This window comes from Lepidochelys olivacea, assembly GCF_965140295.1.
Source record: "Lepidochelys olivacea isolate rLepOli2 genome assembly, chromosome: 23".
NCBI classification, from domain to species: domain Eukaryota; kingdom Metazoa; phylum Chordata; order Testudines; family Cheloniidae; genus Lepidochelys; species Lepidochelys olivacea.
The window spans coordinates 12018913-12041601 of record NC_140433.1 but is presented as its reverse complement, the minus strand read 5'-3'; the positions used below and the strand labels follow the sequence as shown (position 1 = coordinate 12041601).

The following is a 22689-nucleotide window of genomic DNA, read 5'->3' as shown; positions in this document are numbered from 1 at the left end:
AGAGGGACCTTGGGGCTGCCCCAGCCTGCACTGCCCAGCGTCCCCACTAGGGGGTCTGACCTCAGAGGGACCTTGGGGCTGCCCCAGCCTGCACTGCCCAGCGTCCCCACTAGGGGGTCTGACCTCAGAGGGACCTTGGGGCTGCCCCAGCCTGCACTGCCCGTCGTCCTCACTAGGGGGTCTGACCTCAGAGGGACCTTGGGGCTGCCCCAGCCTGCACTGCCCGTCGTCCCCACTAGGGGGTCTGACCTCAGAGGGACCTTGGGGCTGCCCCAGCCTGCACTGCCCGTCGTCCCCACTAGGGGGTCTGACCTCAGAGGGACCTTGGGGCTGCCCCAGCCTGCACTGCCCGTCGTCCTCACTAGGGGGTCTGACCTCAGAGGGACCTTGGGGCTGCCCCAGCCTGCACTGCCCGTCGTCCCCACTAGGGGGTCTGACCTCAGAGGGACCCTGGGGCTGCCCCAGCCTGCACTGCCCAGCGTCCCCACTAGGGGGTCTGGCCTCAGAGGGACCCTGGGGCTGCCCCAGCCTGCACTGCCCGTCGTCCCCACTAGGGGGTCTGACCTCAGAGGGACCCTGGGGCTGCCCCAGCCTGCACTGCCCGTCGTCCCCACTAGGGGGTCTGACCTCAGAGGGACCTTGGGGCTGCCCCAGCCTGCACTGCCCGTCGTCCCCACTAGGGGGTCTGACCTCAGAGGGACCCTGGGGCTGCCCCAGCCTGCACTGCCCAGCGTCCCCACTAGGGGGTCTGACCTCAGAGGGACCCTGGGGCTGCCCCAGCCTGCACTGCCCGGCATCCCCATTGGGGAGGGAATTGTGGCAGGGGGGAGGGGAAAGGGACATGGATTGGGGAGGGGGAGGGGAAAGGGACATGAATGGGGGAAGGGATCTGGGAAGGGAGGTTTGATTGTGAGGGGAGAGTAGGACTGTGGAGATAAGGGGGGCCAGGGATGGTCGATTCCCCCCCCACCCCCTAGCAGGGCTCGCCATCGTCTGGGTCGCCGGCATCCCCGCAGCGCTCCCCGGCCAGGCCGGCGTAGCCCCCGCCACGGCCCTTGCACCCCGCAGCGGCGGGGCGGGCGCGGCCAGGGGAGAAGCCCAGCGAGCCGCTGACGCTGAAGACGTACTTGTCCCACAGGAAGCGCTCGAGGTCGGGCGCCAGGCCGGGCGAGCGCGGCCCCCGCTGGCTCTGCTGCTCGCGGGTCCGGCACCGGTACTGGAACTCCAGCAGGGTCTTGGTGTAGGTGTTGAGGGTCAGCACCGAGGCCGACATGCAGAGCGTGAACGAGAGCCAGGCCATGCTGCGGGTGGGTGGGGAAGAAGGGGGGATCGGGCCAGGGAGCGGTAAGCCCCAGCCACAGCCCCCCACTCTCCCCAAATACCCAGCCCTGTGCTCCCCACCTCTTCCCACCCACCCCCAGCCTCTTCCCTACACCCAGGTACCCGCTGCCCTCTCCACATAACTTCCATCTGTCCGTCCATCCACCAACCCACCCACTGACCTACCTACCCACCCATCCATCCATCCACTCACCCATCCACCCACTGACCAACCTACCCACCCATCCATCCATCCACCCACTGACCTACCTACCCACCCACCCACCCATCCACGCACTGACCTACCTACGTATTCACCCACACACCTATCCGTTCACCCAGCCAGCTACCTACCCACCCAGCCAGCCAGCCAGCTACCTACCCACCCATCCATCTATCCACCCACTGACCTACCTACCCACCCATCCATCCATCCACCCACCCACGCATCCGTCCACCCACTGACCTACCTACCCACCCAACCATCCACCCACTGACCTACCTATCCACCCATCCATCCATCCACCCACCCACCCATCTGTCCACCCAGCCAGCTACCTACCCACCCATCCATCTGTCCACGCACTGACTTACCCACCCGCCCACCCACCCGTCTATCCACTCACCCACCCAGCTATCTACTCCCCTATCCATCCATCCACCACTCAGCTATCTACTCGCCCACCCACACCCACCCACCATCCACCGCTCAGCGATCTTCCCACCCAGCAGCTGTTCCGCCATTCCCTTCCCCAGCCAGCCAGCTAGTCACCCTCTCATCCACCCATGTATGTCCCACCCACCCTTATGCCCAGCCGCTCCACATCCCTCTGTCCCTCAGTCCGTCCATCCCCCAGGCCCGCCCCTCCCCAGCCGTGCACACGCCAGTCCAGCATCTCCGGGGCTCTTCCAAAGGGCCAGGAAGGACTCCATCGTGCATCCCCAGAACAGGGGGAGCAGCAGGGCACTTGGGGGCTGGATGAGAGCCGGTGCCCCCTAGAGGGGAAAGGCGCCATGTCCCTGGGGTCACTCACCCGAAGGACCAGCCGTAGAACCAGGTCTGGGGCCTCCAGTCCTTGGGCCCCAGGTTGACGGCCACCTGGAAGACCGTCATGTACATCATATGGGCCACCATGCCCAGGAGGCCTGGGGACAGAGAGCCCAGTGAGCAGGGGCAGCACGGGGGGCTGGGGGGATCAGGGAGGGCAGTGGCACTGATGGGGTTAATGGGGATGATGTCGGGGGGCCATGGGGGTTTGGGTGGGGTGGCACCCGGCAGCACAGTGATGAACGTAGAGGGCAGGAGGCTGCGGGAGCTGAAGGGGGAGCTCGGTACCCGACAGCATGGTGATCACCATGGCTAAGGCGTTGGGGGGCTGGGAGGGCAGGTGGGGGGCAGGCAGGGGGCCGGGGGGCCAGAAGGCCAGGGGCCAGTACCCAACAGTGAACAGTGATCACCGCAGCAAAGGCGTTGGGGGGCAGGCAGGGGGCAGAGGGGGACCGGGGGCAGGCGGGGGGCAGACAGGCCTGGGGGGGCAGAGGGGGGCCGGTACCTGACAGCACGGTGATCACCGCGGCGAAGGCGTTAATCTTGAGCCCGGCGATGAAGTCCGCGTAGCAGGTGGCGTCCAGGCCCATGAGCACGAAGCCGACGCTGAGCAGGGCGATGTACAGGAACTCCGACGCCACCGACAGCCACAGCACCCCTGGGGGGCACCCCATAGTCAGCACGGCCCCCCCATCCCGCCCCGGCCTGCCCCCCCGCCTGCCTCCCAGCCCCACTCTGCCCAGTCGGGGAGGGGGGCTGCTGGGTGGGTGTGTTGGGGGCCGCTGGGTGTGCGTGTCGGTGGGGGGGGCCGCTCGGTGGGTGTGTCAGGGGGACTGCTGGGTGGGTGTGTCGGGGGACTGCTGGGTGTGCGTGTCGTTGGGGGGGCTGCTGGGTCTGCGTGTCGGTGGGGGGGGCTGCTGGGTGGGTGTGTTGGTGGGGGGTGTCTGCCAGCTGGAGCCCCCATCCTGGGGGTGCCCATGGGGGAGCTGCTGAGCTGGGGGAAAGTCCCGCCCCAAATTTGTCCATCTGTCCGGCTGCTCACCTTTCTCCGACTCAGGGGGCAGCTCTATGAAACTGCGACAGATCTCGTCTGGGGGCGGGAGGATGAGGGAGAGAGAAAAGGACAGAGTGTGAGGTCAGCGGGACGGAGGGGGCACAGTCCAACCCTCCCCCCAAAATGTTTATTGGGTTTACCTTGGCCGTGGGCTGAGACGTGGCCACCTCTGGGGTGGGGTGCAGGGGCTGGGTATACGGGGATCCCTTGCCCAGTGCTGATGCGGCCCCTCTAGGGTGGGGCCCAAGGGCTGTATATACAGGGACCCCTCGCCCATTACTAAGATGCAACCACCTCTGGGGTGGGGCCCAGGGGCTGGGTACACAGGGATCCCTTGCCCAGTGCTGATGCGGCCCCTCTGGGGTGGGGTGCAGGGGTTGGGTATAAGGGAACCCCTCGCCTGGCACCGAGATGCGACCAACTCTGGGGTGGGACACGGGGGCTGTCCCTACCTCCGTGGTGCTCCTCGCAGGAGAGCCAGAAGCCGGTGTGGAAGTAGCGGAAGGCGTACTTGTCCTCGCCCGTCTCCCAGATGTACTGCACCACGTTGGGGTCCAGGGTGGCGTTCCCGGCCTCCGTCTCATTGGCCCCGACGGGCACACAGTTGCCCTCCCTGATGGCCGACAGGCAGGGCGGCTTGACTACCTTGTGTGTCCCCTCGCACCAGTAGCTGGTGGCGAAGGCCGACACGGCCAAGCAGAGGGCCAGCGAGTTCAAGGCCAGAGCCAGCAGCGAGCGCGTCTTCCGGCTCAGCTTGATCATCGTCCTGAGCCCCGGCCTCCGTCGCCACAGGCCGGCAGCTCCCTTCCTAATGTCTGTCTCCCCCCACCCCCCCGCCTTTTCCTCCCACTCGCTGCCAAGGCTTCAGTCTCTCTGGGAGAGAAAGTTTCTTGGACTCCAGACGGCGATTTCGGCTCCCATATGGCCCCTTCCCTCCCTCCCTCCCTCCCCGAATTGGATGGGCCAGGACGACACTCCACGCTCTGCGGATTGATCGTTTAATCCACTCTTAGCTTCCAGCCCGTCTTGGAGGCAGGAATCAAAATCTTTTCTCTGCGCTAATCCAGTGCTGGGTCTCTGTCTTCCCTGCAAAGCTGCGGAGAATTATGTAGCTTCCTGCTCCCCCCCCCCCCCCGGCAACCCGCTGCTTTCCTGGGCAAAAGATCTCGGCTGCTCCGTTCGGGGTTGGAGGCACCTTGGGGCCCTTGTGACCCGCACACCTCCTGGGTGTGACGCTGTGTCCCGTCCAGTGGCACTGAGATTAACGCGTCTCCTATACAAGCAGTTGGCTTTTAGCTCCTGCAGCCGAGGCTCGTGCATTTAGCTCCAGCGGTGGCCGGTTCGATCCTGCCCGCCCGCCGACCGGGCGTCACACCGTCTTCGGACCGGCGCTGGCTCAAAAGAACAAACTCCAGAATCCTCAAGCGGTTGCGGAGATTGGGGCGGCAAACGAAGCCGCGTTTGGGCCACCTCCAAAAAATCTGAGATTGACTGGATCGATTCACTGCCACAGGGCCAGGATCAGCGGCGAAGACCCGGGCCAGCGAGAGCTTTAGATGGGTGCTGAGTTACTTGGGTGGAGCCCAAAGAAGAAAATTGCAAGGAGAGTCTGAAATGCAGTGACTGTCCGACAAACGAAAAAAAACCCAGACTGAGTCCTCAATCTGGGGAGTGTATCAGGGAGTGCGACTCAAAAGTGTCTGTTTTGAAGACACTTTGAGCTGGGCCTTTCCCTTCAAAGGAATAAAACTCCAGCAGTTTCTGAGATCCGGCTCACCTCAGCTGTTCAACCCAGGGATCGGGGCTGGGGAGGCGGCAGGGGGTGGATTTTGCGTCGCTGAATAAAACCGATGCGGCTCTTCGACCAGGTGATGTTGGCTATTGAGCTTGGGGGATGCAAAGGAAAAGCGGCTCCGCGATGAATTGCTCCGTGGATTGGAACAGTCTCAAACCGGACCCGCCTCCGCTGGGATCCAGACTCACAGGACACAGCCTTGAGTCTGGCTGGCTTCATGAAATCCGGGGTCTTCTGCCCCTTGTGTCCCGTGAGCCCCCCGAACGGCCCCTGTGCCTGCCGGGCTGGGGGAAACGCTTCCCCCGGGCCCGAGCCGCGGGGCGGGTTGGGGGGGAAGCCGCGCGCTGATTGAAAAGCCCTTCATTAGCGCAAAGGCGCCCTGGTGCTGAGGGCTGTGGATTAGCATCTAATCAATGGGACCGGGGGGGGGGGGAGTCTGATACTCAGCTTGATCCCCTCAGCCCCACACAGCTGGAGGGGTCAGCAGGGGGGGGGTAAGAGAGAGGGAGAGAAATGTAGAGGTGAGGGATAGATAGATAGATAGATAGATAGATAGATAGATAGATAGATAGATAGATAGATAGAGGGGGTGTCTCAACGGGGGGTAGAGAGAGGGAGAGAAGTGGAGGGGTGGAGGGATAGATAGATGGGGTGAATGGGGATAGATAGATAGAGGGGGTGTGCGGCGATAGATAGATAGGGGGGTGAATGGGGATAGATAGATAGATAGATAGATAGATAGATAGATAGATAGATAGATAGATAGATAGATAGATAGATAGATAGGGGGGTGAATGGGGATAAATAGTGGGGTGTGTGGGGATAGATAGATAGATAGATAGATAGATAGATAGATAGATAGATAGATAGATAGATAGATAGAGGGGGTGAATGGAGATAGATAGATAGATAGATAGATAGATAGATAGATAGATAGATAGATAGATAGATAGATAGATAGGGGGTGAATGGGGATAAATAGATAGTGGGGTGTGTGGGGATAGATAGATAGATAGATAGATAGATAGATAGATAGAGGGGGTGAATGGAGATAGATAGATAGATAGATAGATAGATAGATAGATAGATAGATAGATAGATAGATAGATAGATAGATAGATAGATAGGGGGGTGAATGGGGATAAATAGATAGTGGGGTGTGTGGGGATAGATAGATAGATAGATAGATAGATAGATAGATAGATGGGGTGAATGGGGATAGATAGGTAGAGGGGGTGTGCGGCGATAGATAGATAGATAGAGGGGGTGTCTCAGCGGGGGGGTAGGTGAGTGGATGGAAGAAAGCGATTGACGATGCTCAGGAGACAGACAGAGAAGAGGGATACGCGGAGCGATGGACAGATACACATTACAGAAATGATCCCTGATACAGGATCTGTGTGTGTGTATCTGTGCGCACGCTCCCCGCTGCCCCCTGCTGGCGGGGTGGGGTGGGGTGTATCTGGGTTGCTGCCTGCCAGCCTGGCTCGGGTCCATATCGGGCCCCATGGCTCCCCCGACGCATGGAGAGGGACCAACCGGCTCCTCTGCACTGGGGAGCAGGATCCAGGCCCTTGCAAAGGGGGGAGCAGAGGTCAGTGGAGGGAGAGGTCCAGACACAGCCCCCCACCGCCGTGTCCCAAGGACAGGGGAGGGGACATGGAGTGCAGGAATAGGGGGGTATATGGGGAACCAGCTGGGTTACAAAGAGGCAGATGGGCTGGCTCAGGGGGGGGCAGGGAATGGGGCACGGGGCCTTCCCCCTCGATGGGGCACCGGCTCCCATCCAGGGTGGGCCGTGGAGGGCAGAGTTAGCGCGGGGACGAGCTGAGGCCTGAAATCCCAGGGGATTAGAGCCAGCTGCAAAGCCCTGCCTGGCATGTTCCTTTCATTAAGATCAACATGTCACAGAGCCGGAGCATTTCCCCTAGAGCCCGTGGGGCCAGCGGAGATTTAAACACAGGGAAGTAATTAGAGGAGAGAGGCCACGCAGTGAGACAGAAAGTGGGGGGCTGGGAGCCCGGACTCCTGGGTTCTAGTCCCACTCTGAGAGGGGAGTGTGGGCTAGTGGTTAGAGCAGGGGGGGGACCTGGGAGCTGGGTTCTCTCCCCAGCTTTGGGAGGGGACTGGGGGCTAGTGGGTGGAGGGGGCTGGGAGCCAGGACTCCTGGGTTCTCTCCCCGGCTCTGGGAGGCTCCCAGGATCAGGCCCACAGTGGTACCATGTGTTGCAGTTACAAATTTGCTCCTTGCCGTTCCCTGCTCAGCACCAGGCGCCCCCGGGGGTTCTGGGCCTGCAATGGGGGGCGGGATGGAAAAAGCCCATTGAGTGACCCACATTAGCTGCAGCCCCACGTCACCAACAGCTGCCTCAGCCCCTGCTGCTTAATGACACAATTAACAGCGGCTGCTAATCAACTGAAGGGGAGGGGAGGAGGGGCTGGACTCCCCCTCCCCGGCCAGTGGGGGTCCTAATACAGCTCTGTTGGTGCCCCTCACTCCCGACCCACAGCCCCCTGCTAGCCCAGCCCTGGGCTCCCCCCAGCCCTGCCCGTGCCCCTCACTCCCAGGTGTTGCCCCCTGCCTTATTTTCCTTCCACCCCTGGCCCATGGGGGCCGAGAGCTGAACCTGCCCCCACCCCAAAAGCTGCTGAGTCCAAAGCGAACCTCCAGCACCCCCTTTCTCCCCTACCTGACCCCCCCCAGAACTGCCCCCAGCCCCGGATGCGGCAGATCCGAGCCAAACTCTGTCCACCTCCTACCCCCCAGGAATCAGCCGACCCCCACGCTGCTCAGGGGGCAGGTTGGCCTGAGCCAGGCTAAGGCTGCCCCATTCATGGGGACCCCCCGCGTCTCTAACCCGGCTCCCCCAGGGGGATCGGGCTCCCATGGAACTGGGCGAGGGGAGCTGGAAGGTCAACTGGGGCCTTTGGGGTTGGGAAGGGTTTACGACTGAGGCACTAAAGTCTGGGGGTGGGGCAGCCCCACTCCCCTCCCAGAGCTAGGATAGAACCCAGGAGTCCTGGCTCCCAGCCCCCCTGCTCTAACCACTAGACTCCCCCTCGCCTCCCAGAGCCAGGGAGAGAACCCAGGAGTCCTGGCTCCCAGCTCCCCCCCCCCCCCCCACTCTAACCACTATCCCCCATCCCCCACCAGCTGTTTTCTTCTCTCTCCCAGCACTGCAGCCAGGTCCCGCTGGGGGGGGGGGGAATGGAGCGAGTTGCGGGTGGGGGGGCAGCTGTGGGGCCTGCAGGGACAGATCTAGGGCTGGGTATGGGGCTGAGGAAAACAGGGGCTGCGGGGTGGATGTGTCCCCGGAGGGGGGGCAGACATTGTTCATGTCAGGGCAGAGAGGAGGCTGCAGGGGAGGAGGATGCGGGGGGGGGGCAGCGGGGAACCTGGCACCACAAAACATGAGCCCAGCCTCATCCATGTTGCCTCAGGCTCTTTATTTTTGTAGGGTTGCTTGGGGGAGGAGAGGGGAGGGGAGGGGGGATTTCCCACCCCAAATCTGCCCCAACTCCAGCCCTTCCCCTCATTGTTCTTTGCTCCTCAGCCTTCTAACAAGGCGGGGGTCAGTCCGTCCCCCTCACGCACGCGGCGGGGGGGCTCTGCAGCCGGGGGCGGGCAGTGTCTCAGTCCCCCGCCAGCAGCAGGAGGGGGCCGTGCAGGGCCAGCGCCCCCAGGGTCAGGCCAGCCGCCAGCAGCCCCAGGCAGGGGGCGTGGAGGTGGGGGCCGGCGCCGCGGCCGTGGGGCAGGTCCGGCCGGCAGGGCAGGTGGTCATGGAGTAGGTGCTCGGGCGCGGCTCCTGAATCTGGGGGGCAGGACAGAGGGGAATCAGAGGAGCTCTAAACATGCCCCCCACCCCCACCCCCACCCCCAAGCCAGGGATGGAACCCAGGAGTCCTCCCCCGCTCTAACCACTAGACCCTACTCCCCTCCCAGAGCTGGGGCGAGAACCCAGGTGTCCTGGCTCCCCGCTCCACCCCCACGCTAACCCACTAGACACCCCCACACACACTCCTAGAGCCAAGGGTCCAGTTGGTCTCCCAACCCAGCCCAGGTCAGTCATGGCCTAAGGCCTACTTATGTGTGATGAGTTTTGGGGGCCTCAGCCTAGTTCTCAAACAGGTCCCTCTCAGGCATGGACAGGCCCCCCCGCAAGCAGAGAAGTCGAGGGCTGGAGCCCCCCTACCCCACTCCAGGTTTGGGGTCCCCTGAGCTGGTGTCCAGTTGGGCGGAGTGTGAGCTGGGGTGTGGGGGGTGGAGAGGGAGAGAAGGAGTGAAGGGGGGTGTCTCTGGTCTAAGGGGGTCCCAATCTTGGGAGGAAGGGGATGTGGGGGGGGGTCATAGATCTGAAAGGGGGGTCTCTGGGTTCCGGGGTTGGGTCACTGGTTTTGGGGGGTCTTGTTTCAGAAAAGGGGGTTTCTGGTCTCAGAGGGGGCTACTCTCAATGGTGCAGATGCTTTGTTCTCGGAGGGGACGGGCCTGTGGGGGAATCTGCATTGGGAGCGGTCTGCACCCTGGGAGGGGGGTTGGCTGTGCTATTAGGGGGTCCCAGGCGGGGGCTCTGATGCCAGGGGGCCCAGGAGGGAGGGTCTAAACCCAGGGGAGCTCTGAACCTAGGGCGGTGCTATGCTCTCAGGGGAGTGTCACAGGATGGGGGCTTTGAACCCAGGAGAGGGGCTCTGAACTCTAGGGGGGTGGGGCCTCTGCTTCTGGCAGGGTCACAGGAGAGGGGCTCTGCACCCGGTGGCGGGGAGGGGGTTGCTCCCTGGGTCCCGCCCCATCCCCATCCCCATCCCCGGCTCACCCCGCGAGCGGTTCCAGACGAGCAGACGCAGCTCGCCCAGGGCCTGGCTCAGGTTCTGCACCCGGCCCTGCAGCTGGGCGTTCTCGCTCTGCAGCTCCCGGATGGCCTCCTGCAGCTCGAAGGGGCACCCCCCGCCCCCCAGCAGGGCCAGCAGCACCAGGGCCCCCCACAGCCCCATCCCGCCCGCCCACGGCCCCGTCCCGACTGAGCACCGGAGCCAGCCCCGCGTCCCATCGATCCCCAGCCTGCGCGCCAGCCCCGATCAATGCGCCCCCCCGGGGCTTGTTAATTACCAGCCCGCAGAACCCCGCTCAGTGAAGGGTGCTCCTCACTCCCGACCTGCAGCCCCCTGCTAGCCTGGCCCTGGGCCCCCCACAGCTCTGCCGGTGCCCCTCACTCCTGACCTGCAGCCCCTGCTAGCCCAACCCTTCCCCCCCCCGAGCCCTGCTGGTGCCCCTCACTCCCGACCCGCAGCATCTCAGTGACGGCTAATGAGCCACAAGAAAAAAGTCACAGGGAAATGGGAAAGATGTCACATGGTGCTACCGTCATGTACAGCACCGTGCACTAGTGGGCCATGACTGAGCGCTCCCATAATACACTGAATGAACAATGAACAGCGCCTACTCCCAGGGCTACCGTAATACACCTAATAGAGAGATAGATTGGGAGTCAAAATCTCACCACCACCCCCCAGTTGGGGGGACGTTGCCGGGGGACGGGCAGGTGCATGGTCCCTGGACTGCAGGGGCCGCTATGGGGAGCCCTGGGGCGGCCCGCGTCCGGGGCGAGGAAAGATTTACACGCACCCCGCTTTGATGGGGGGTGGGGAAAGGGGGGCTAGTGAGGGAAAGAGCCGAGCGGAGCCGAACGCGCCCGAGGGGCGGTGCCGGAGATTCCCGAGCGGAGCCGAACGCGCCCGAGGGGCCGTGCCGGAGATTCCCGAGAGGAGCCGAACGCGCCCGAGGGGCCGTGCCGGAGATTCCCGAGCGGGGCGCGCGCACCGGATGTGACGTTCCTGCCCCGGCCGCCAGGCTCCTCCCTTTCCGTTTCCGGCAGCGGCCGCGAGAGCAGGTATGGCCCGGAGCTCCGGGCCCGGTCCCACGTGGGACCCCCCGAAACCCCCCCCGGGACCCGCCCCCCCCCGGCCTCGCAGCCCCGCGCCCCCCCGGTCGCGACCCCCGCGCGCCGCTAACGCCCCTGTCCCCGCAGGGCGATGTCGGCCCATCTGCAGTGGATGATCGTTCGCAACAGCTCCAGCTTCCTGCTCAAGCGGAACAAGCAAACCTACAGCACCGTGAGTCCCCCCCCCGCCCCGCGGGGACCCAGGCGTCCGGGCTCCCCCCGCCGCCCCGCCCCGCGGGGACCCAGGCGTCCGGGCTCCCCTCCCCCCCCGCCCCGCGGGAACCCAGGCGTCCGGGCTCCCCCTCCCCCCCCGCCCCGCGGGAACCCAGGCGTCCGGGCTCCCCCCCCGCCCCGCGGGAACCCAGGCGTCCGGGCTCCCCCTCCCCCCCCGCCCCGCGGGAACCCAGGCGTCCGGGCTCCCGCCCCGCCCCGCGGGGACCCAGGCGTCCGGGCTCCCCTCCCCCGCCCCGCGGGGACCCAGGCGTCCGGGCTCCCCTCCCCCGCCCCGCGGGGACCCAGGCGTCCGGGCTCCCCTCCCCCGCCCCGCGGGGACCCAGGCGTCCGGGCTCCCCTCCCCCGCCCCGCGGGGACCCAGGCGTCCGGGCTCCCCTCCCCCGCCCCGCGGGGACCCAGGCGTCCGGGCTCCCCTCCCCCGCCCCGCGGGGACCCAGGCGTCCGGGCTCCCCTCCCCCGCCCCGCGGGGACCCAGGCGTCCGGGCTCCCCTCCCCCGCCCCGCGGGGACCCAGGCGTCCGGGCTCCCGCCGCCCCGCCCCGCGGGGACCCAGGCGTCCGGGCTCCCGCCGCCCCGCCCCGCGGGGACCCAGGCGTCCGGGCTCCCGCCGCCCCGCCCCGCGGGGACCCAGGCGTCCGGGCTCCCGCCGCCCCGCCCCGCGGGGACCCAGGCGTCCGGGCTCCCGCCGCCCCGCCCCGCGGGGACCCAGGCGTCCGGGCTCCTAACCCCGCACACGCACCCCCAGACACAGAGTGACCGGGATCGGGGCCCCGGGGCGCTGCCCGGACCCAGGACAAGGCTCTGCCCGGGGCGCTGCGGGGGGGGAGCCGGGCCCGGGCCCCGCTAACCGGGTGGTTCTCTCCGAAGGAGCCGAACAACCTGAAGGCCAGAAACTCCTTCCGCTACAACGGGCTGATCCATCGCAAGACAGTGGGCGTGGAGCCCGCGGCGGACGGGAAGGGGATCGTGGTGGTGCTGAAGAAGCGGGCAGGTGGGGAGATGCAGACGGGCTGGTTTCCTTCCCCCCCCAGCGAAGGATTCCGGGAGCCAGACTCCCGACACACGGGGATGTGAAATAATGGTTTCTTCTGGGGCGGGCAGATCTGGATTGAGACCCACCTGCCCAGTTCACTGCTTGGGCCCCCTAGACGGGAAGGGCCCCATACTCCATTCCCCACCCCCTTGAGCCCTCCAGTCCCCCTGCCCTGGGGCTGGTTCGGAGCTGGGGCCCCCTAGACGGGAAAGGCTCCATTCCCTGCCCCGCTGAGCCAGCCAGTCCCCTGCCCCGTAGGCAGGAGAGACCAGCTCCTTTCCTGTGATCCCTGCCCGTGGCCTTTCCTGGCCCCTGTCCTGTACCCTGGCTCTGACCCGTGGCCCCTTCCCCCAGGCCAGCGCAAGCCAGCCACGTCCTATGAGAAGACGACCATTAACAAGAACGCCCGGGCTACGCTCAGCAGCCTGCGCCACATCATCCGCAAGAACAACTACCGCAAGGATCTGCGCATGGTGAGCGCTGGGCTCGGGGGCAGCCGAGCCTCCCCTGCCGTGGGTCTGGTGCCCTGCTTCCCCAGAGGGGGCCGTCCTGTGTTCATGAACCCATGGGGGGGAGGAGCATTGCCCCATTGGCCAGAGTGCCTGTCCCGAGGGGCGGAAAGGGACACAGCTGGCTCCTCGAGGGGGTTGTATCTGGGGGGGGGTGCACCTCCGTTTTAAAGACAGGATGAGCTGGATTTAACCCAGGTGGCTGGGCGGGTCGCTGCGATCTGCGCTCGGCTCACCATGCCTCGTTGGAGACCTCCCCTCCCGTCCTGTGGCGTGGGGGGGTGATCATGCTAGAATGGGGGGATTGATTGGCGATAGTCTTGCCACCCCTAATCTGAGCACCCCCATTCCACCACGTGGGTGAGCAGTGATGGGGGGGGATAGTTGCTCCACTCGCCATGCCTGATCAGTGCCTTCACCCCCTTTAGCTTCAGGGGCGATATCTAGAAGTGGGCTGCAGCCCCACTCTGTCTACCCCTGTTGCAGGGGCAGCGGGGTGGGGAAGCTGGTCCCAGTCGCTGCAGTAGGGCCCCCCCTGTGCTGTGCCAGGGCCCGCTCCACTGTGCGTCAGTCTCACGTGTTCCCCCCCCCCGTCTCCAGGCCGCTCTGCGTCGCACCAGTGCCATCCTGCGGAGCCAGAAGCCAGTGGTGGTGAAGAAGAAGAGAACCCGGGCTACCAAGACAGCGTGAATGGCTAGCATGTCCCAATAAAGGGTTCAAACCTGCCTGCAGTGTGGCACAACCTCTGTGGGGGGGAGAACAGGAAAGGGGGTGGGTCCCTGGGGATGCGCAACGTCTGTGGAGGGGGTGCCCAATGGCGGTGGTCCAGTGTTCTTCAGACATAGTGTCTAGTAGGTGGGGAAACTGAGGTAGCGAGATGGGGATATGGTTCTGTCAGCGTGTGACCTTAAAAAGGGAGAGAACCCACGGGTGGGAGAGGAAGACAAGCTGCCCTTTTGTAAGGGGTCTCACCAGGGTGGGGGGCTGCAGGTCGGGAGTAAGGGGCACCGGCAGAGCTGCGGGTGGCATTCCCCTGTCCGGGGGGGGGTTTGGCCGGCTCGGATGCTGCCATCTGTCCCCTGGGTGCCCAGCCCTGGCTGATTAGGCCAAGCTGCTTAAGGCCATGTTTACACTGTGCTTTCGGCGCCAGGCTCAGAGCTCATCCCCGCTAACGGGATTGGAAGCAGTGTGGGGATGGGGGAGACCCCTATTACATAACCCCTGTCTCGCCAGCAGACCGGGAACAAATGGATTATCCCTGTAATGCCTGTCAGGGCAGCAGGGACCGGCCAGTGGGGCCACGTATGCCACGGGTTAGAGCAGGGGGGGCTGGGAGTTAGGACTCCTGGGTTCTCTCCCCGGTTCTGGGAGGAGAGTGGGGACGGGTCTAGTGGTTACAGGAGGTGGGGGTCAGGGACGAATGGCTCCTATTTGTCCGCTCCCCCTGCCCCCTCTAGTGGCGGCACTTGGTACTTCACTGCTCAGGGCCCGCCCTTCTGGCAGGGCTCGGTATCGCCCCCAGTGGCCAGGCCGGGTGGCTGCTGCCTTCCAACTGTAGCAGGGGCTGGCGGTGCCCAAGGCCCTGCAGGTGGCTGGTTCGGTTCCTCCCCTGCCCGCTCCCTCCCCCCAGAGGCCAGGCGAATGGTTTACACACAACGCTCTTTATTGAAAACCAGACACCAGTACAGCAATGTAAGACAAATGCCCTTTGTCTCCCTTCCTTCCACCCCCCCCCAGCGCTGGGCGAGGAATCCCGCTGGCTCTGGGGTGGGGAAGAAACGAGACAGAAGCACAAACTGCAGAACACAACATGAATCTGGGATGGGGGGTGTTTTCCAAACAGGCTTCAGCAGGAGGGAGGGGGGTGAATGATCTGCCCCACAGAGCTGCATTAGAGGCCCACGGGGAGAGGGCATGAATCAGACCAAGGGTGCAGGGAGAGAGAAGGAGCAAATGGAGGAGGGCAGAGCGCTTTTCAGGGCCCTAGACGGAGGGCATTGGTTTGTGCCAGTTGACGAGGGTTTTTTGCTGCGGAGCTGTGGCTGGAGTGTTAGACGAGGAGACAGGATGTCTGGGTTCAACCCTTGGCTCTCATGCTGTGTCTGGGCAGCGCCCGGCACAACGGGGCCCCGATCTCAGTGACTGTCTGGGCAGCGCCCGGCGCGATGGGGCCCCAGTCTCAGTGACTGTCTGGGCAGCACCTTCTTTACGTGATCCTTCTCTTCCATCAGCTATTTCTCTCCTCTCATTTCCCATTCTCTGCCCTCTGTTCACTGCTGCTCTGCCTTCTTTTTATTCTCTGTTCTTTCTCATTCCCCCCTTCCTCCCTGTTACATCCCCCACTTTCCTTCCTCCTTCATTGCTCCATTTTTCTTTCTCTCCTTCCTCCTATCCTTCCTTTTCCATCATCCGCTCTTTCATCTCCTCCACTTTTCCCCTGCTCCTTTCCACCCCGGGGGTCTCGGTGGGGTCCCCCCTCCCTCGGCCCCCAATGACAGCCTGTTTGGAAGTGCCCAGAGCGGGCTGCTGGCGGAGGAGGGGAAAGGATCCAGCTACCCAGGGAAAGGGGTCGGGCGCCTCGCACACGTGTCGTTTCATTTGTCCGTTCCATCATTTTCTCATTCACTCGTTCTCTCTCACTCCGCCCCTGCTCAGCCCGCACTCTCCCTCCTGTTTGCCGTTCCTGCCGTTCCCCTCCCGGCCTGGGACCTTGGCCTTCCTATTTCTTGGGTTCGTATTGGATCAGCTTCATGATGGCTTCGTTCTGCATCACCCCGGAGATGAACTCCCCCTCGGCGATTTTGTCTGTGGGAGGAGTGGGGGAGAGAAGAAAACAGAAGGGCAGGGGGGAGGGAATGGAAGGAGAGTGGAGAGGAGGGGTTAATGAACTGCAATCCTTCCCCTCTAGGGGGTTCCAGCCCCCAGGGCAGGGCCTGGCTGGCTCAGGGGGGAAGGGAATGGGGCCCGGGGCCTTTCCCCTCTAGGGGGTGACGGCTTCTATCTGGCCCCAGGGCAGGGACTGGCTGGCTCGGGAAGGCAGGGAATGGGGCCCGGGGCCTGTCCCCTCTAGGGCTGGGTTTCATCATAGGTTAAAAGGGCTTCAAGATTTGCCCTGAGGTGCCGTGGGGGGGGGTGCATGTGTGGCACCATGTAATATCAATATGGGGCATTGGACCATCTGAGCAGTGCAGCTCGGAGCCGGCCAAGGTGGGGCTGGGCTGTGGGCTGGGAGGATGGAGAGCGGAGAAGGGGGGTCTGGCAGATCCCTTACCGTTTTCCCCCTTTTTGAAAAAGTCCCAGAGCTTGTTGGCTCGTTTCTGGGGGGTGTTTTCATCCTCAGCGAGCATTTTCTGCTCTTCAAGGGGAATCATCTTAAATATTGCCTGTGGGCAGACACACAACATTTGACATCTAGCCGTGCCCCACCCCAGAGCTGGCTGCATCTCCATGCCGGGGAAGGGGCCCCATATACCTAGCCTCTGTGCCCCACCCCAGTGCTGACTGCATCTCCAATCTGGGTGAGCGGCCCCATATACCCAGCCCCCTCACCCCCCCCCCCCCATGCTGGCTGCATCTCATTGAATTTTCCCGACCCGGTGGGTGTATGAAGCTGCTGTTTTATTGCTACACTCCAACTTGAGGGAGGGGAGAGGGGGGGTTCAGCTCTGCCTCCCTCTCCAAATAAATACAATGGGGCAGAGAACAGTAAACCATGTGGGCCTGGCGCCTAGCGCCCCTCCCCAGCTCTAACCACTAGACTGCACTGCCCTCTTAGAGCAAGTATAGAACCCAGGCGTCCTGACTCCCAACCCCCCTCCTCTAATCGTTAGACCCACCTCCTCTACCAGAGCTGGGGATAGAACCCAGGAGTCCTGGCTTCCACCCTCATGGCTATTAAGGTCCCCCCTCCATACCCTGTGTGACCCCTGTCTCAGCTGTGTCCATATGATGCTCTAAAGCTCTCGTTTCCAGCCCCAGCTGATTGTGGGGGAGGAGGCATTATTAAGATTTTCCCCCAGTCTGGGCTCGGGAGATTAATCTGAGCCAGGAGCTGAATAGAATCCGAGCCTTGGGGAATATTAAAAATGATTAAAGGGTCCCAGCGATTGACCAGAGGGAAGCTTAACCCAGCCTCTGGGAAACACCATGCTTGGGAAAGGGACAGCGGGGGGGACAGGAACTGTCTGCCAGGGAAAGAATGGGGTTAACCCACTGGGAGGGTAAGGTGGGTGGGTGGAGGGATAGGGGTAGAGATGGATGGGTTGGTGGGTGGATGGACAGGGATAGGTGTAGGGGGGGTTGGTGAGTGGATGGAGGGATGGTGGATGGAGGGAGGGAGGAATAGGTGTGGGGGGGTTGGTGAGTGGATGGAGGGGTGGTGGATGGAGGGAGGGAGGGATAGGTGTAGGGGTGGGTGGAGAGGTCGGTGGGTGGGTGGAGGGATAGGTGTAGGGGTGGGTGGGTGGAGGGATTGGTGTAGGGTTGGATGGGGGGGTTGGTGGGTGGATGGAGGGATAGCTGTACAGGTGGGTGGATGGAGTGATAGGTGGAGGAGTGGGTGGATGGGTTGGTGGGTGGATGGACAGATGAATAGGTGTAGGGGTGGATGGATGGAGGGATAGGTGTAGAGATGGATGGGTTGTCGGGTGGATGGACAGAGGGATAGGTGTAGGGGTGGATGTGGGGGTTGGTGAGTGGATGGAGGAGTCGGTGGAGGGGTGGATGGAGAGATAGGTGGAGGGATAGATGTAGGGGTGGGTGGAGAGGTCTGTGGGTGGGTGGAGGGATAGGTGTAGAGATGGATGGGTTGGCGGGTGGATGGACAGAGGGATAGGTGTAGGGGTGGATGTGGGGGTTGGTGAGTGGATGGAGGAGTCGGTGGAGGGGTGGATGGAGAGATAGGTGGAGGGATAGATGTAGGGGTGGGTGGAGAGGTCTGTGGGTGGGTGGAGGGATAGGTGGAGAGATGGATGGGTTGGCGGGTGGATGGACAGAGGGATAGGTGTAGGGGTTGGTGGGTGGATGGAGGGATAGGTGGAGGGGTGGGTGGGTGGATGCAGACACATTCTCTTCACTGCCTGCCATGAGTCCCAAAGACCCCTGCATTCCAATCAGCCAAGTCCCCTCATCTGCTCTGTGGAGGCAGCTGTTTCCCAGAGGAGGTTTTTGATCTATTTTCAAGGTCCCTCGTCCTGCATCCCCACCCATGCCTGGTGAGACTCATCCTCCCACCAGGGATCCTCCCCTGGCCTCTAGCCTGGTCCTCAGAAACACCTGCCCTCTAGCCAAGAACTTCCACCCCCAAGGCCCCCAATGTCTTGCCTCCCTTTCACCTTCTCAGCAAAATCAAGTGGCAAGTAGTTCCACCGGCCACCAACATATTTTCCCCTCCCCCTGCTATTAACAAGCAGGTGACTCTTTACCTTACCCCCTGATCCCACTCTAGGTTCATGCCCATTGCACCTAAGGGCTAATCCCTGATTTACAAGGGATCAGAGAGCCCGGCTGGTGAGAGGGCGGGGTGAGGGTGCATACGTGCTAGGAGAAGCGTTTGCTGATCAGTAGCTGGGTAATTTGGGATCAGACAGGAGGGGCAGAGGTTTGGACACCAGCTTTTGTTCTGACTACCCGAGACTTTGCTGGTGAGCCGCTGGTCTTCACAGGAGCAAAACCAAGGTGGATAAAACCCAATGATTTTTTGGTCTTTATTTGGAAAAAAAAAAACCTTTTTTAATTGATTTTTTTAAAATTTAAACCAGATTTTTTTTTTAAATTCTGCTATTTAAATGATTACATTTTCCTTTTAAAAACTAAATCTGTTCTGAAGGAAATCTGAATTTAATACAAACCCCGCTAAGGCCTGAACTTATTAGCATCTCTTAAACCCTACAAATATGTGGATTCCAGGAGCCTGTATCAAAAACGCTACATTAAAGGCTGTTTTTCTAGACAAAGCAAGAATCCAGGGGGAAACATGTAACTTTTGAGGCAAGCTTTATAAATAAATTTTGAGGCACGACAGTAGGAACCCAGCAAGATGTGAGTCACCGGTTTCTCCCCTACTAAAAAAGTACAATGAATAAGAACTTGACGATATTAAGCTACCTAGTTGCTTAAATAAATGTACAGCGGACCCTGCTAGGAAGCAAAAAGATGCACAAAATCGAGGGTAAAGGCACCCGGGAGTTGTAAATCACTGTGTTTGAATGGTTCTGCCTGAAGAATAAATGGAAAAGTGGATTAAAGTCAGTGATTGATATGGAGGTGTTAGAGTGGGTGATTTAAATCGCCTTGATTTAAAGCCAGGGCCCCCCACTATGAAGGACTCAGAGGTTGTGATGGGCCACGTTTTGTCTGCTGTTTTCTCCCCATCAAAAAATGGATTTTTTCAGAGCCCAGAAAGATTCCCGGAGAGGGGGGCAGAAAAAAGACCGAAAGAGATTTTTTCACATGGAAGTCGTCTTTCGATTTTGTAGGTGACCTTTGACACTCACCCCCATCCCCACCCCAAAAGCGGCTGAGCGAAACCCCTCCGGAAACAGCGAAATCGAAAACCCACAGGGGGAAAAACTTGGGTTCGGGGGGAATGGCGACAAATTTTCAGGGGCTCAGCTCCAGGGTTGCTTCCTAGTTCCTCAGGAGCGGGGACAGATTCCTACCGAGTCCTTTTAAACCCATCCGGGTCTCGTCACCTCCCCAGAAACATCCTTTTATTTAAAATAAATAAAAAATCTTAGCCATCTTTTAGCCTCTCTGAAATCCAGTAACGGGTAGTTCCCCAGGCCCTCCGTAGCCATCAGGCCAAGGTAACAGCTGCCCATCCCGCCCTGATCCAGTCCCAAGAGAGATCAAACCGGAGGTGCCACACAGATAGACTTCAGATGCAAGACACTAGCCCCGAGCACAGCTGGGGGGCAATCAGTAGGAAAGGGAAGTTTTGGCCACTAGGAGGCAGGCAACCCATAGATTGCAATACAGGCTCTATCCCCGGCTCTGGGAGGGGAGTGGGGTCTAGTGGTTAGAGCAGGGGCGCTGGAAGCCAGGACTCCTGGGTTCTCTCCCCAGAGAGGAATGAATCATTTACTCATCCTCTTCCACCCTCGTGCCCCTCAGCATGCCATGAACGCCACTGTCACCGAGTATTTGGCCCCCTCTGGGAGTTGCCCATCTTGTTTTTAGAGCGACCTCTCTCATTGCAAAGCCACTGCCCCTCCCCTTGCCCCCCCCTCACCTTCCTCCTCCTTCTCCTCCTCCTCTTTGGGGTGGCAAATCCAGCTTATGGTCTGTTACATTCTGCCATGGGGGAGGCGAGCACCCCCGATACCCTCCGTGACCCCGGAGCAGCAGCTTTGCAAGGGGCCGCTGAGGCCACCCTGATAAAATTAACGGGGGGTGGGGGGCGCTGCTTTCAGCCAAGCCGCTTTCAGCCTCCATTCGGGCAGGCGCCTGGCAACCAAGAGGCTCAGCCCAGGGAAATTAGCGAAACAGGATTTTGCGTGGGGGCGGGGGGGGGGAATCCCATCAGGGGTGGCTAATGCCATTTACGAACTACGCAAACCTTGATCGGGGCTAATCCACTGTCATGCTGCCTGGCGTCATCCTGCCACCTGCCCGGAGGTCAGGCAGCCCTTGGGCCCCTCCCAGCTCTGCCAAACAGGCTGGCTGCGGGCGTGTTTCGGGGGGCCTCTCGGGAGTGGGGGGATGACAGCGGGCTGGATGGGCCCTGGGAGAGGCAGGGAGCAGGTGGGATACCAGGGTAGATGGGCCTGTTGTGTCGCTGTGTCTGTCTGGTCTCCGTTCACAGGTGCATCAGACACGGGCGGTCGATGGGTTCAGTGGGGGAGCCCAGCCTCGGGCACCGCACTTGAAGGGGGGGGGGCGGGGGCCTGAGGACAGGCTGTGACGCTGGCTGAGGGAGCCGGTCGCCCCGGCAGGCAGAACGAGCAGGAATCGGTTTCATTTGCGAGGAGGGGGAAATCGCGGTCAGAGCTGGGGAAAACCTTTCTGGCTCGGTGGGCACCAGGAATCTTCTCAGGGTGGCGCGGCAAGCCTGTGTATCTGCCCCTCCTCAGGGCACTGCTGCAGGGAAGCTCACAACAGCCCCTCAGGACACTGCTGTGGGGAAGCTCGCAGCACCCCCTCAGGACACTGCCATGGGGAAACTTGCAGCACACCTTCAGGACACTGCTGTGGAGACGCTCGCAGCACCTCCTCAGGACACTGCTGTGGAGACGCTCGCAGCACCCCCTCAGGGCACTGCTGTGGGGAAGCTTGCAGCACCCCCTCAGGACACTGCTGTGGAGAAGCTCACAGCACCCCCCTCAGGGCACTGCTGCAGGGAAGCTCGTAGCACGCCCTCCTTGCCCCGGACTCACCGTGATGATCTCCAGCACCTCGCTCTTGCTGATCTCGCCGTTGCGGTCGACGTCGAAGAGGGAGAAGGCCCACTCCAGCTTGAGGTTGGTCTTGCCGGAGGAGGTGAGGTGCAGGGCTATGATGTACTCCCGGAAGTCCAGCGTCCCGTCACCGTTGGTGTCGAAGCTGCGGAAGACGTGGCGCGCGTAGACCTGGGGGTCCGACTTGGGGAAGAAGTTGCCGTAGATCTTCTCGAACTCGGCCTGGCTGATGCGCCCGTCCGGGCACTGCTTCTGGAAGCTCTCGTACCACTTGCACAGCTCGTCCTCCGAGTACTTGGTGTTGAGCTTCAGGTCCTCCAGGATCTCCTTGGACAGAGCCCCGCTTTTACTGTTCCCCATGGCGCCCCGAGCCTCCGCCCTGAGCCTCCGCCCTGATCCCCGTCCCTAGTGCCCCTGAGCCCCGGCCTAGCGCCCCAATCCTCCAGCTAGCGGGCCGATCCTCCGCCCCGATCCTCCGCTCCGAGCCCCAGCCCAGCACCCCGATCCTCCGCCCCGATCCTCCGCTCCAAGCCCCAGCCCAGCACCCCGATCCTCCGCACTGATCCTCCGCTCGGATCCCCGGCACTTGCAGGTGGATTCCTTTGCTCCGTCTCCTCTCTCCCAAGCCCTCGTGCTCCCCTGCTTATATAGACTCCCTGGGAAGGGGGGAGGATCAGCAGGGGCGGGGGGCTCTGACACACACCCCCGGACACACACACGCAGCTATTTCAGGAGCGCTGATCACATTTCGGCCAGGGGATGAGACGCTCTTTAGCGCTATTAAAGGGAGATTGGCAGCTCTGAGCCACTTGGCGTGTTGTCGGCCGCTGCCCTTGTGCGCCTACCTCCACATCCGCTTCGCCTCCTTCCACAGCTGTTATCACCCCCCCGGCCCAGCTACCCCCAGCTCCCCTCGATCGACCCCTAAACGAACCCCTCCATCTACCCACAACTCCCCTTGATCGAACCCCTAAACAAACCCCTCCATCAACCCCCAGCCACCCCCTCGATCGACCCCTAAACGAACCCCTCCATCTACCCCCAGCCACCCCCTCGATGGACCCCTAAACGAACCTCTTCATCTATCCCCAGTCACCCCCTCGATCAACCCCTAAACGAACCCCTCCATCTATCCCCAGCCACCCCCCTCAATCAACCCCTAAACGAACCCCTCCATCTATCCCCAGCTCCCCTCGATCAAACCCCTAAACAAACCCCTCCATCTATCCCCAGCCACCCCCCTCAATCGACCCCTAAACAAACCCCTCCATCTATCCCCAGCCACCCCCTCGATCGACCCCTAAATGAACCCCTCCATCTACCCCCAGCCACCCACTCGATCATCCCCTAAACGAACCCCTCCAT

At 62.1% G+C, this 22689-nt stretch overlaps 3 protein-coding genes and 1 pseudogene across 6 annotated transcripts in view; 1 reads left to right on the top strand and 3 right to left on the bottom strand.

Moving 5' to 3' along the window:
• The window catches only part of LOC311511978 (leukocyte immunoglobulin-like receptor subfamily A member 2), an 873498-nt pseudogene that overhangs the window by 104038 nt on the left and 746771 nt on the right, over positions 1 to 22689 (bottom strand). The window lies entirely within an intron of this gene.
• LOC311511578 (germ cell-specific gene 1-like protein) lies at positions 971 to 4231 on the bottom strand. 3 transcript variants are annotated; one of them, XM_084612279.1, is made up of 5 exons: positions 3875 to 4231; positions 3411 to 3458; positions 2874 to 3026; positions 2355 to 2466; positions 971 to 1301 (listed from the first exon to the last, which is right to left on the bottom strand). In XM_084612279.1, exons 1-5 carry the CDS (start codon positions 4182 to 4184, stop codon positions 974 to 976), a joined length of 951 nt encoding a protein of 316 aa, XP_084468405.1. In that variant the 5' UTR covers positions 4185 to 4231; the 3' UTR covers positions 971 to 973. The 3 variants fall into 3 exon arrangements, with proteins under 3 accessions (XP_084468405.1, XP_084468407.1, XP_084468406.1); XM_084612281.1 differs by lacking the exon at positions 2874 to 3026; XM_084612280.1 differs by lacking the exon at positions 3411 to 3458.
• On the top strand, positions 11019 to 13653 carry RPL28 (ribosomal protein L28). The gene is made up of 5 exons (XM_084612147.1): positions 11019 to 11102; positions 11241 to 11325; positions 12254 to 12377; positions 12774 to 12892; positions 13529 to 13653. Exons 2-5 carry the CDS (start codon positions 11245 to 11247, stop codon positions 13616 to 13618), a joined length of 414 nt encoding a protein of 137 aa, XP_084468273.1. The 5' UTR covers positions 11019 to 11102; positions 11241 to 11244; the 3' UTR covers positions 13619 to 13653.
• On the bottom strand, positions 14788 to 21684 carry RCVRN (recoverin; the record flags this gene model as incomplete). The annotated part of the gene is made up of 3 exons (XM_084612134.1): positions 14788 to 15733; positions 16200 to 16311; positions 21304 to 21684. 3 exons carry the CDS (start codon positions 21682 to 21684, stop codon positions 15648 to 15650), a joined length of 579 nt encoding a protein of 192 aa, XP_084468260.1. The 3' UTR covers positions 14788 to 15647.

What these genes read in the sequence shown, in the direction of transcription:
- LOC311511578 (XM_084612279.1), bottom strand. Translation starts at nt 4,184, where the DNA reads ATGATCAAGCTGAGCCGGAAGACGCGCTCGCTGCTGGCTCTGGCCTTG. An exon ending in GGTGATCACCGTGCTGTCAG is followed by an intron (nt 2,467 to 2,873) that starts GTACCGGCCCCC and finishes CTCTGTCCCCAG; the next exon opens with GCCTCCTGGGCATGGTGGCC. An exon ending in TTCTACGGCTGGTCCTTCGG is followed by an intron (nt 1,302 to 2,354) that starts GTGAGTGACCCC and finishes ACCCACCCGCAG; the next exon opens with CATGGCCTGGCTCTCGTTCA.
- RPL28 (XM_084612147.1), top strand. Translation starts at nt 11,245, where the DNA reads ATGTCGGCCCATCTGCAGTGGATGATCGTTCGCAACAGCTCCAGCTTC. An exon ending in ACAAGCAAACCTACAGCACC is followed by an intron (nt 11,326 to 12,253) that starts GTGAGTCCCCCC and finishes TTCTCTCCGAAG; the next exon opens with GAGCCGAACAACCTGAAGGC. An exon ending in GGTGCTGAAGAAGCGGGCAG is followed by an intron (nt 12,378 to 12,773) that starts GTGGGGAGATGC and finishes CCCTTCCCCCAG; the next exon opens with GCCAGCGCAAGCCAGCCACG.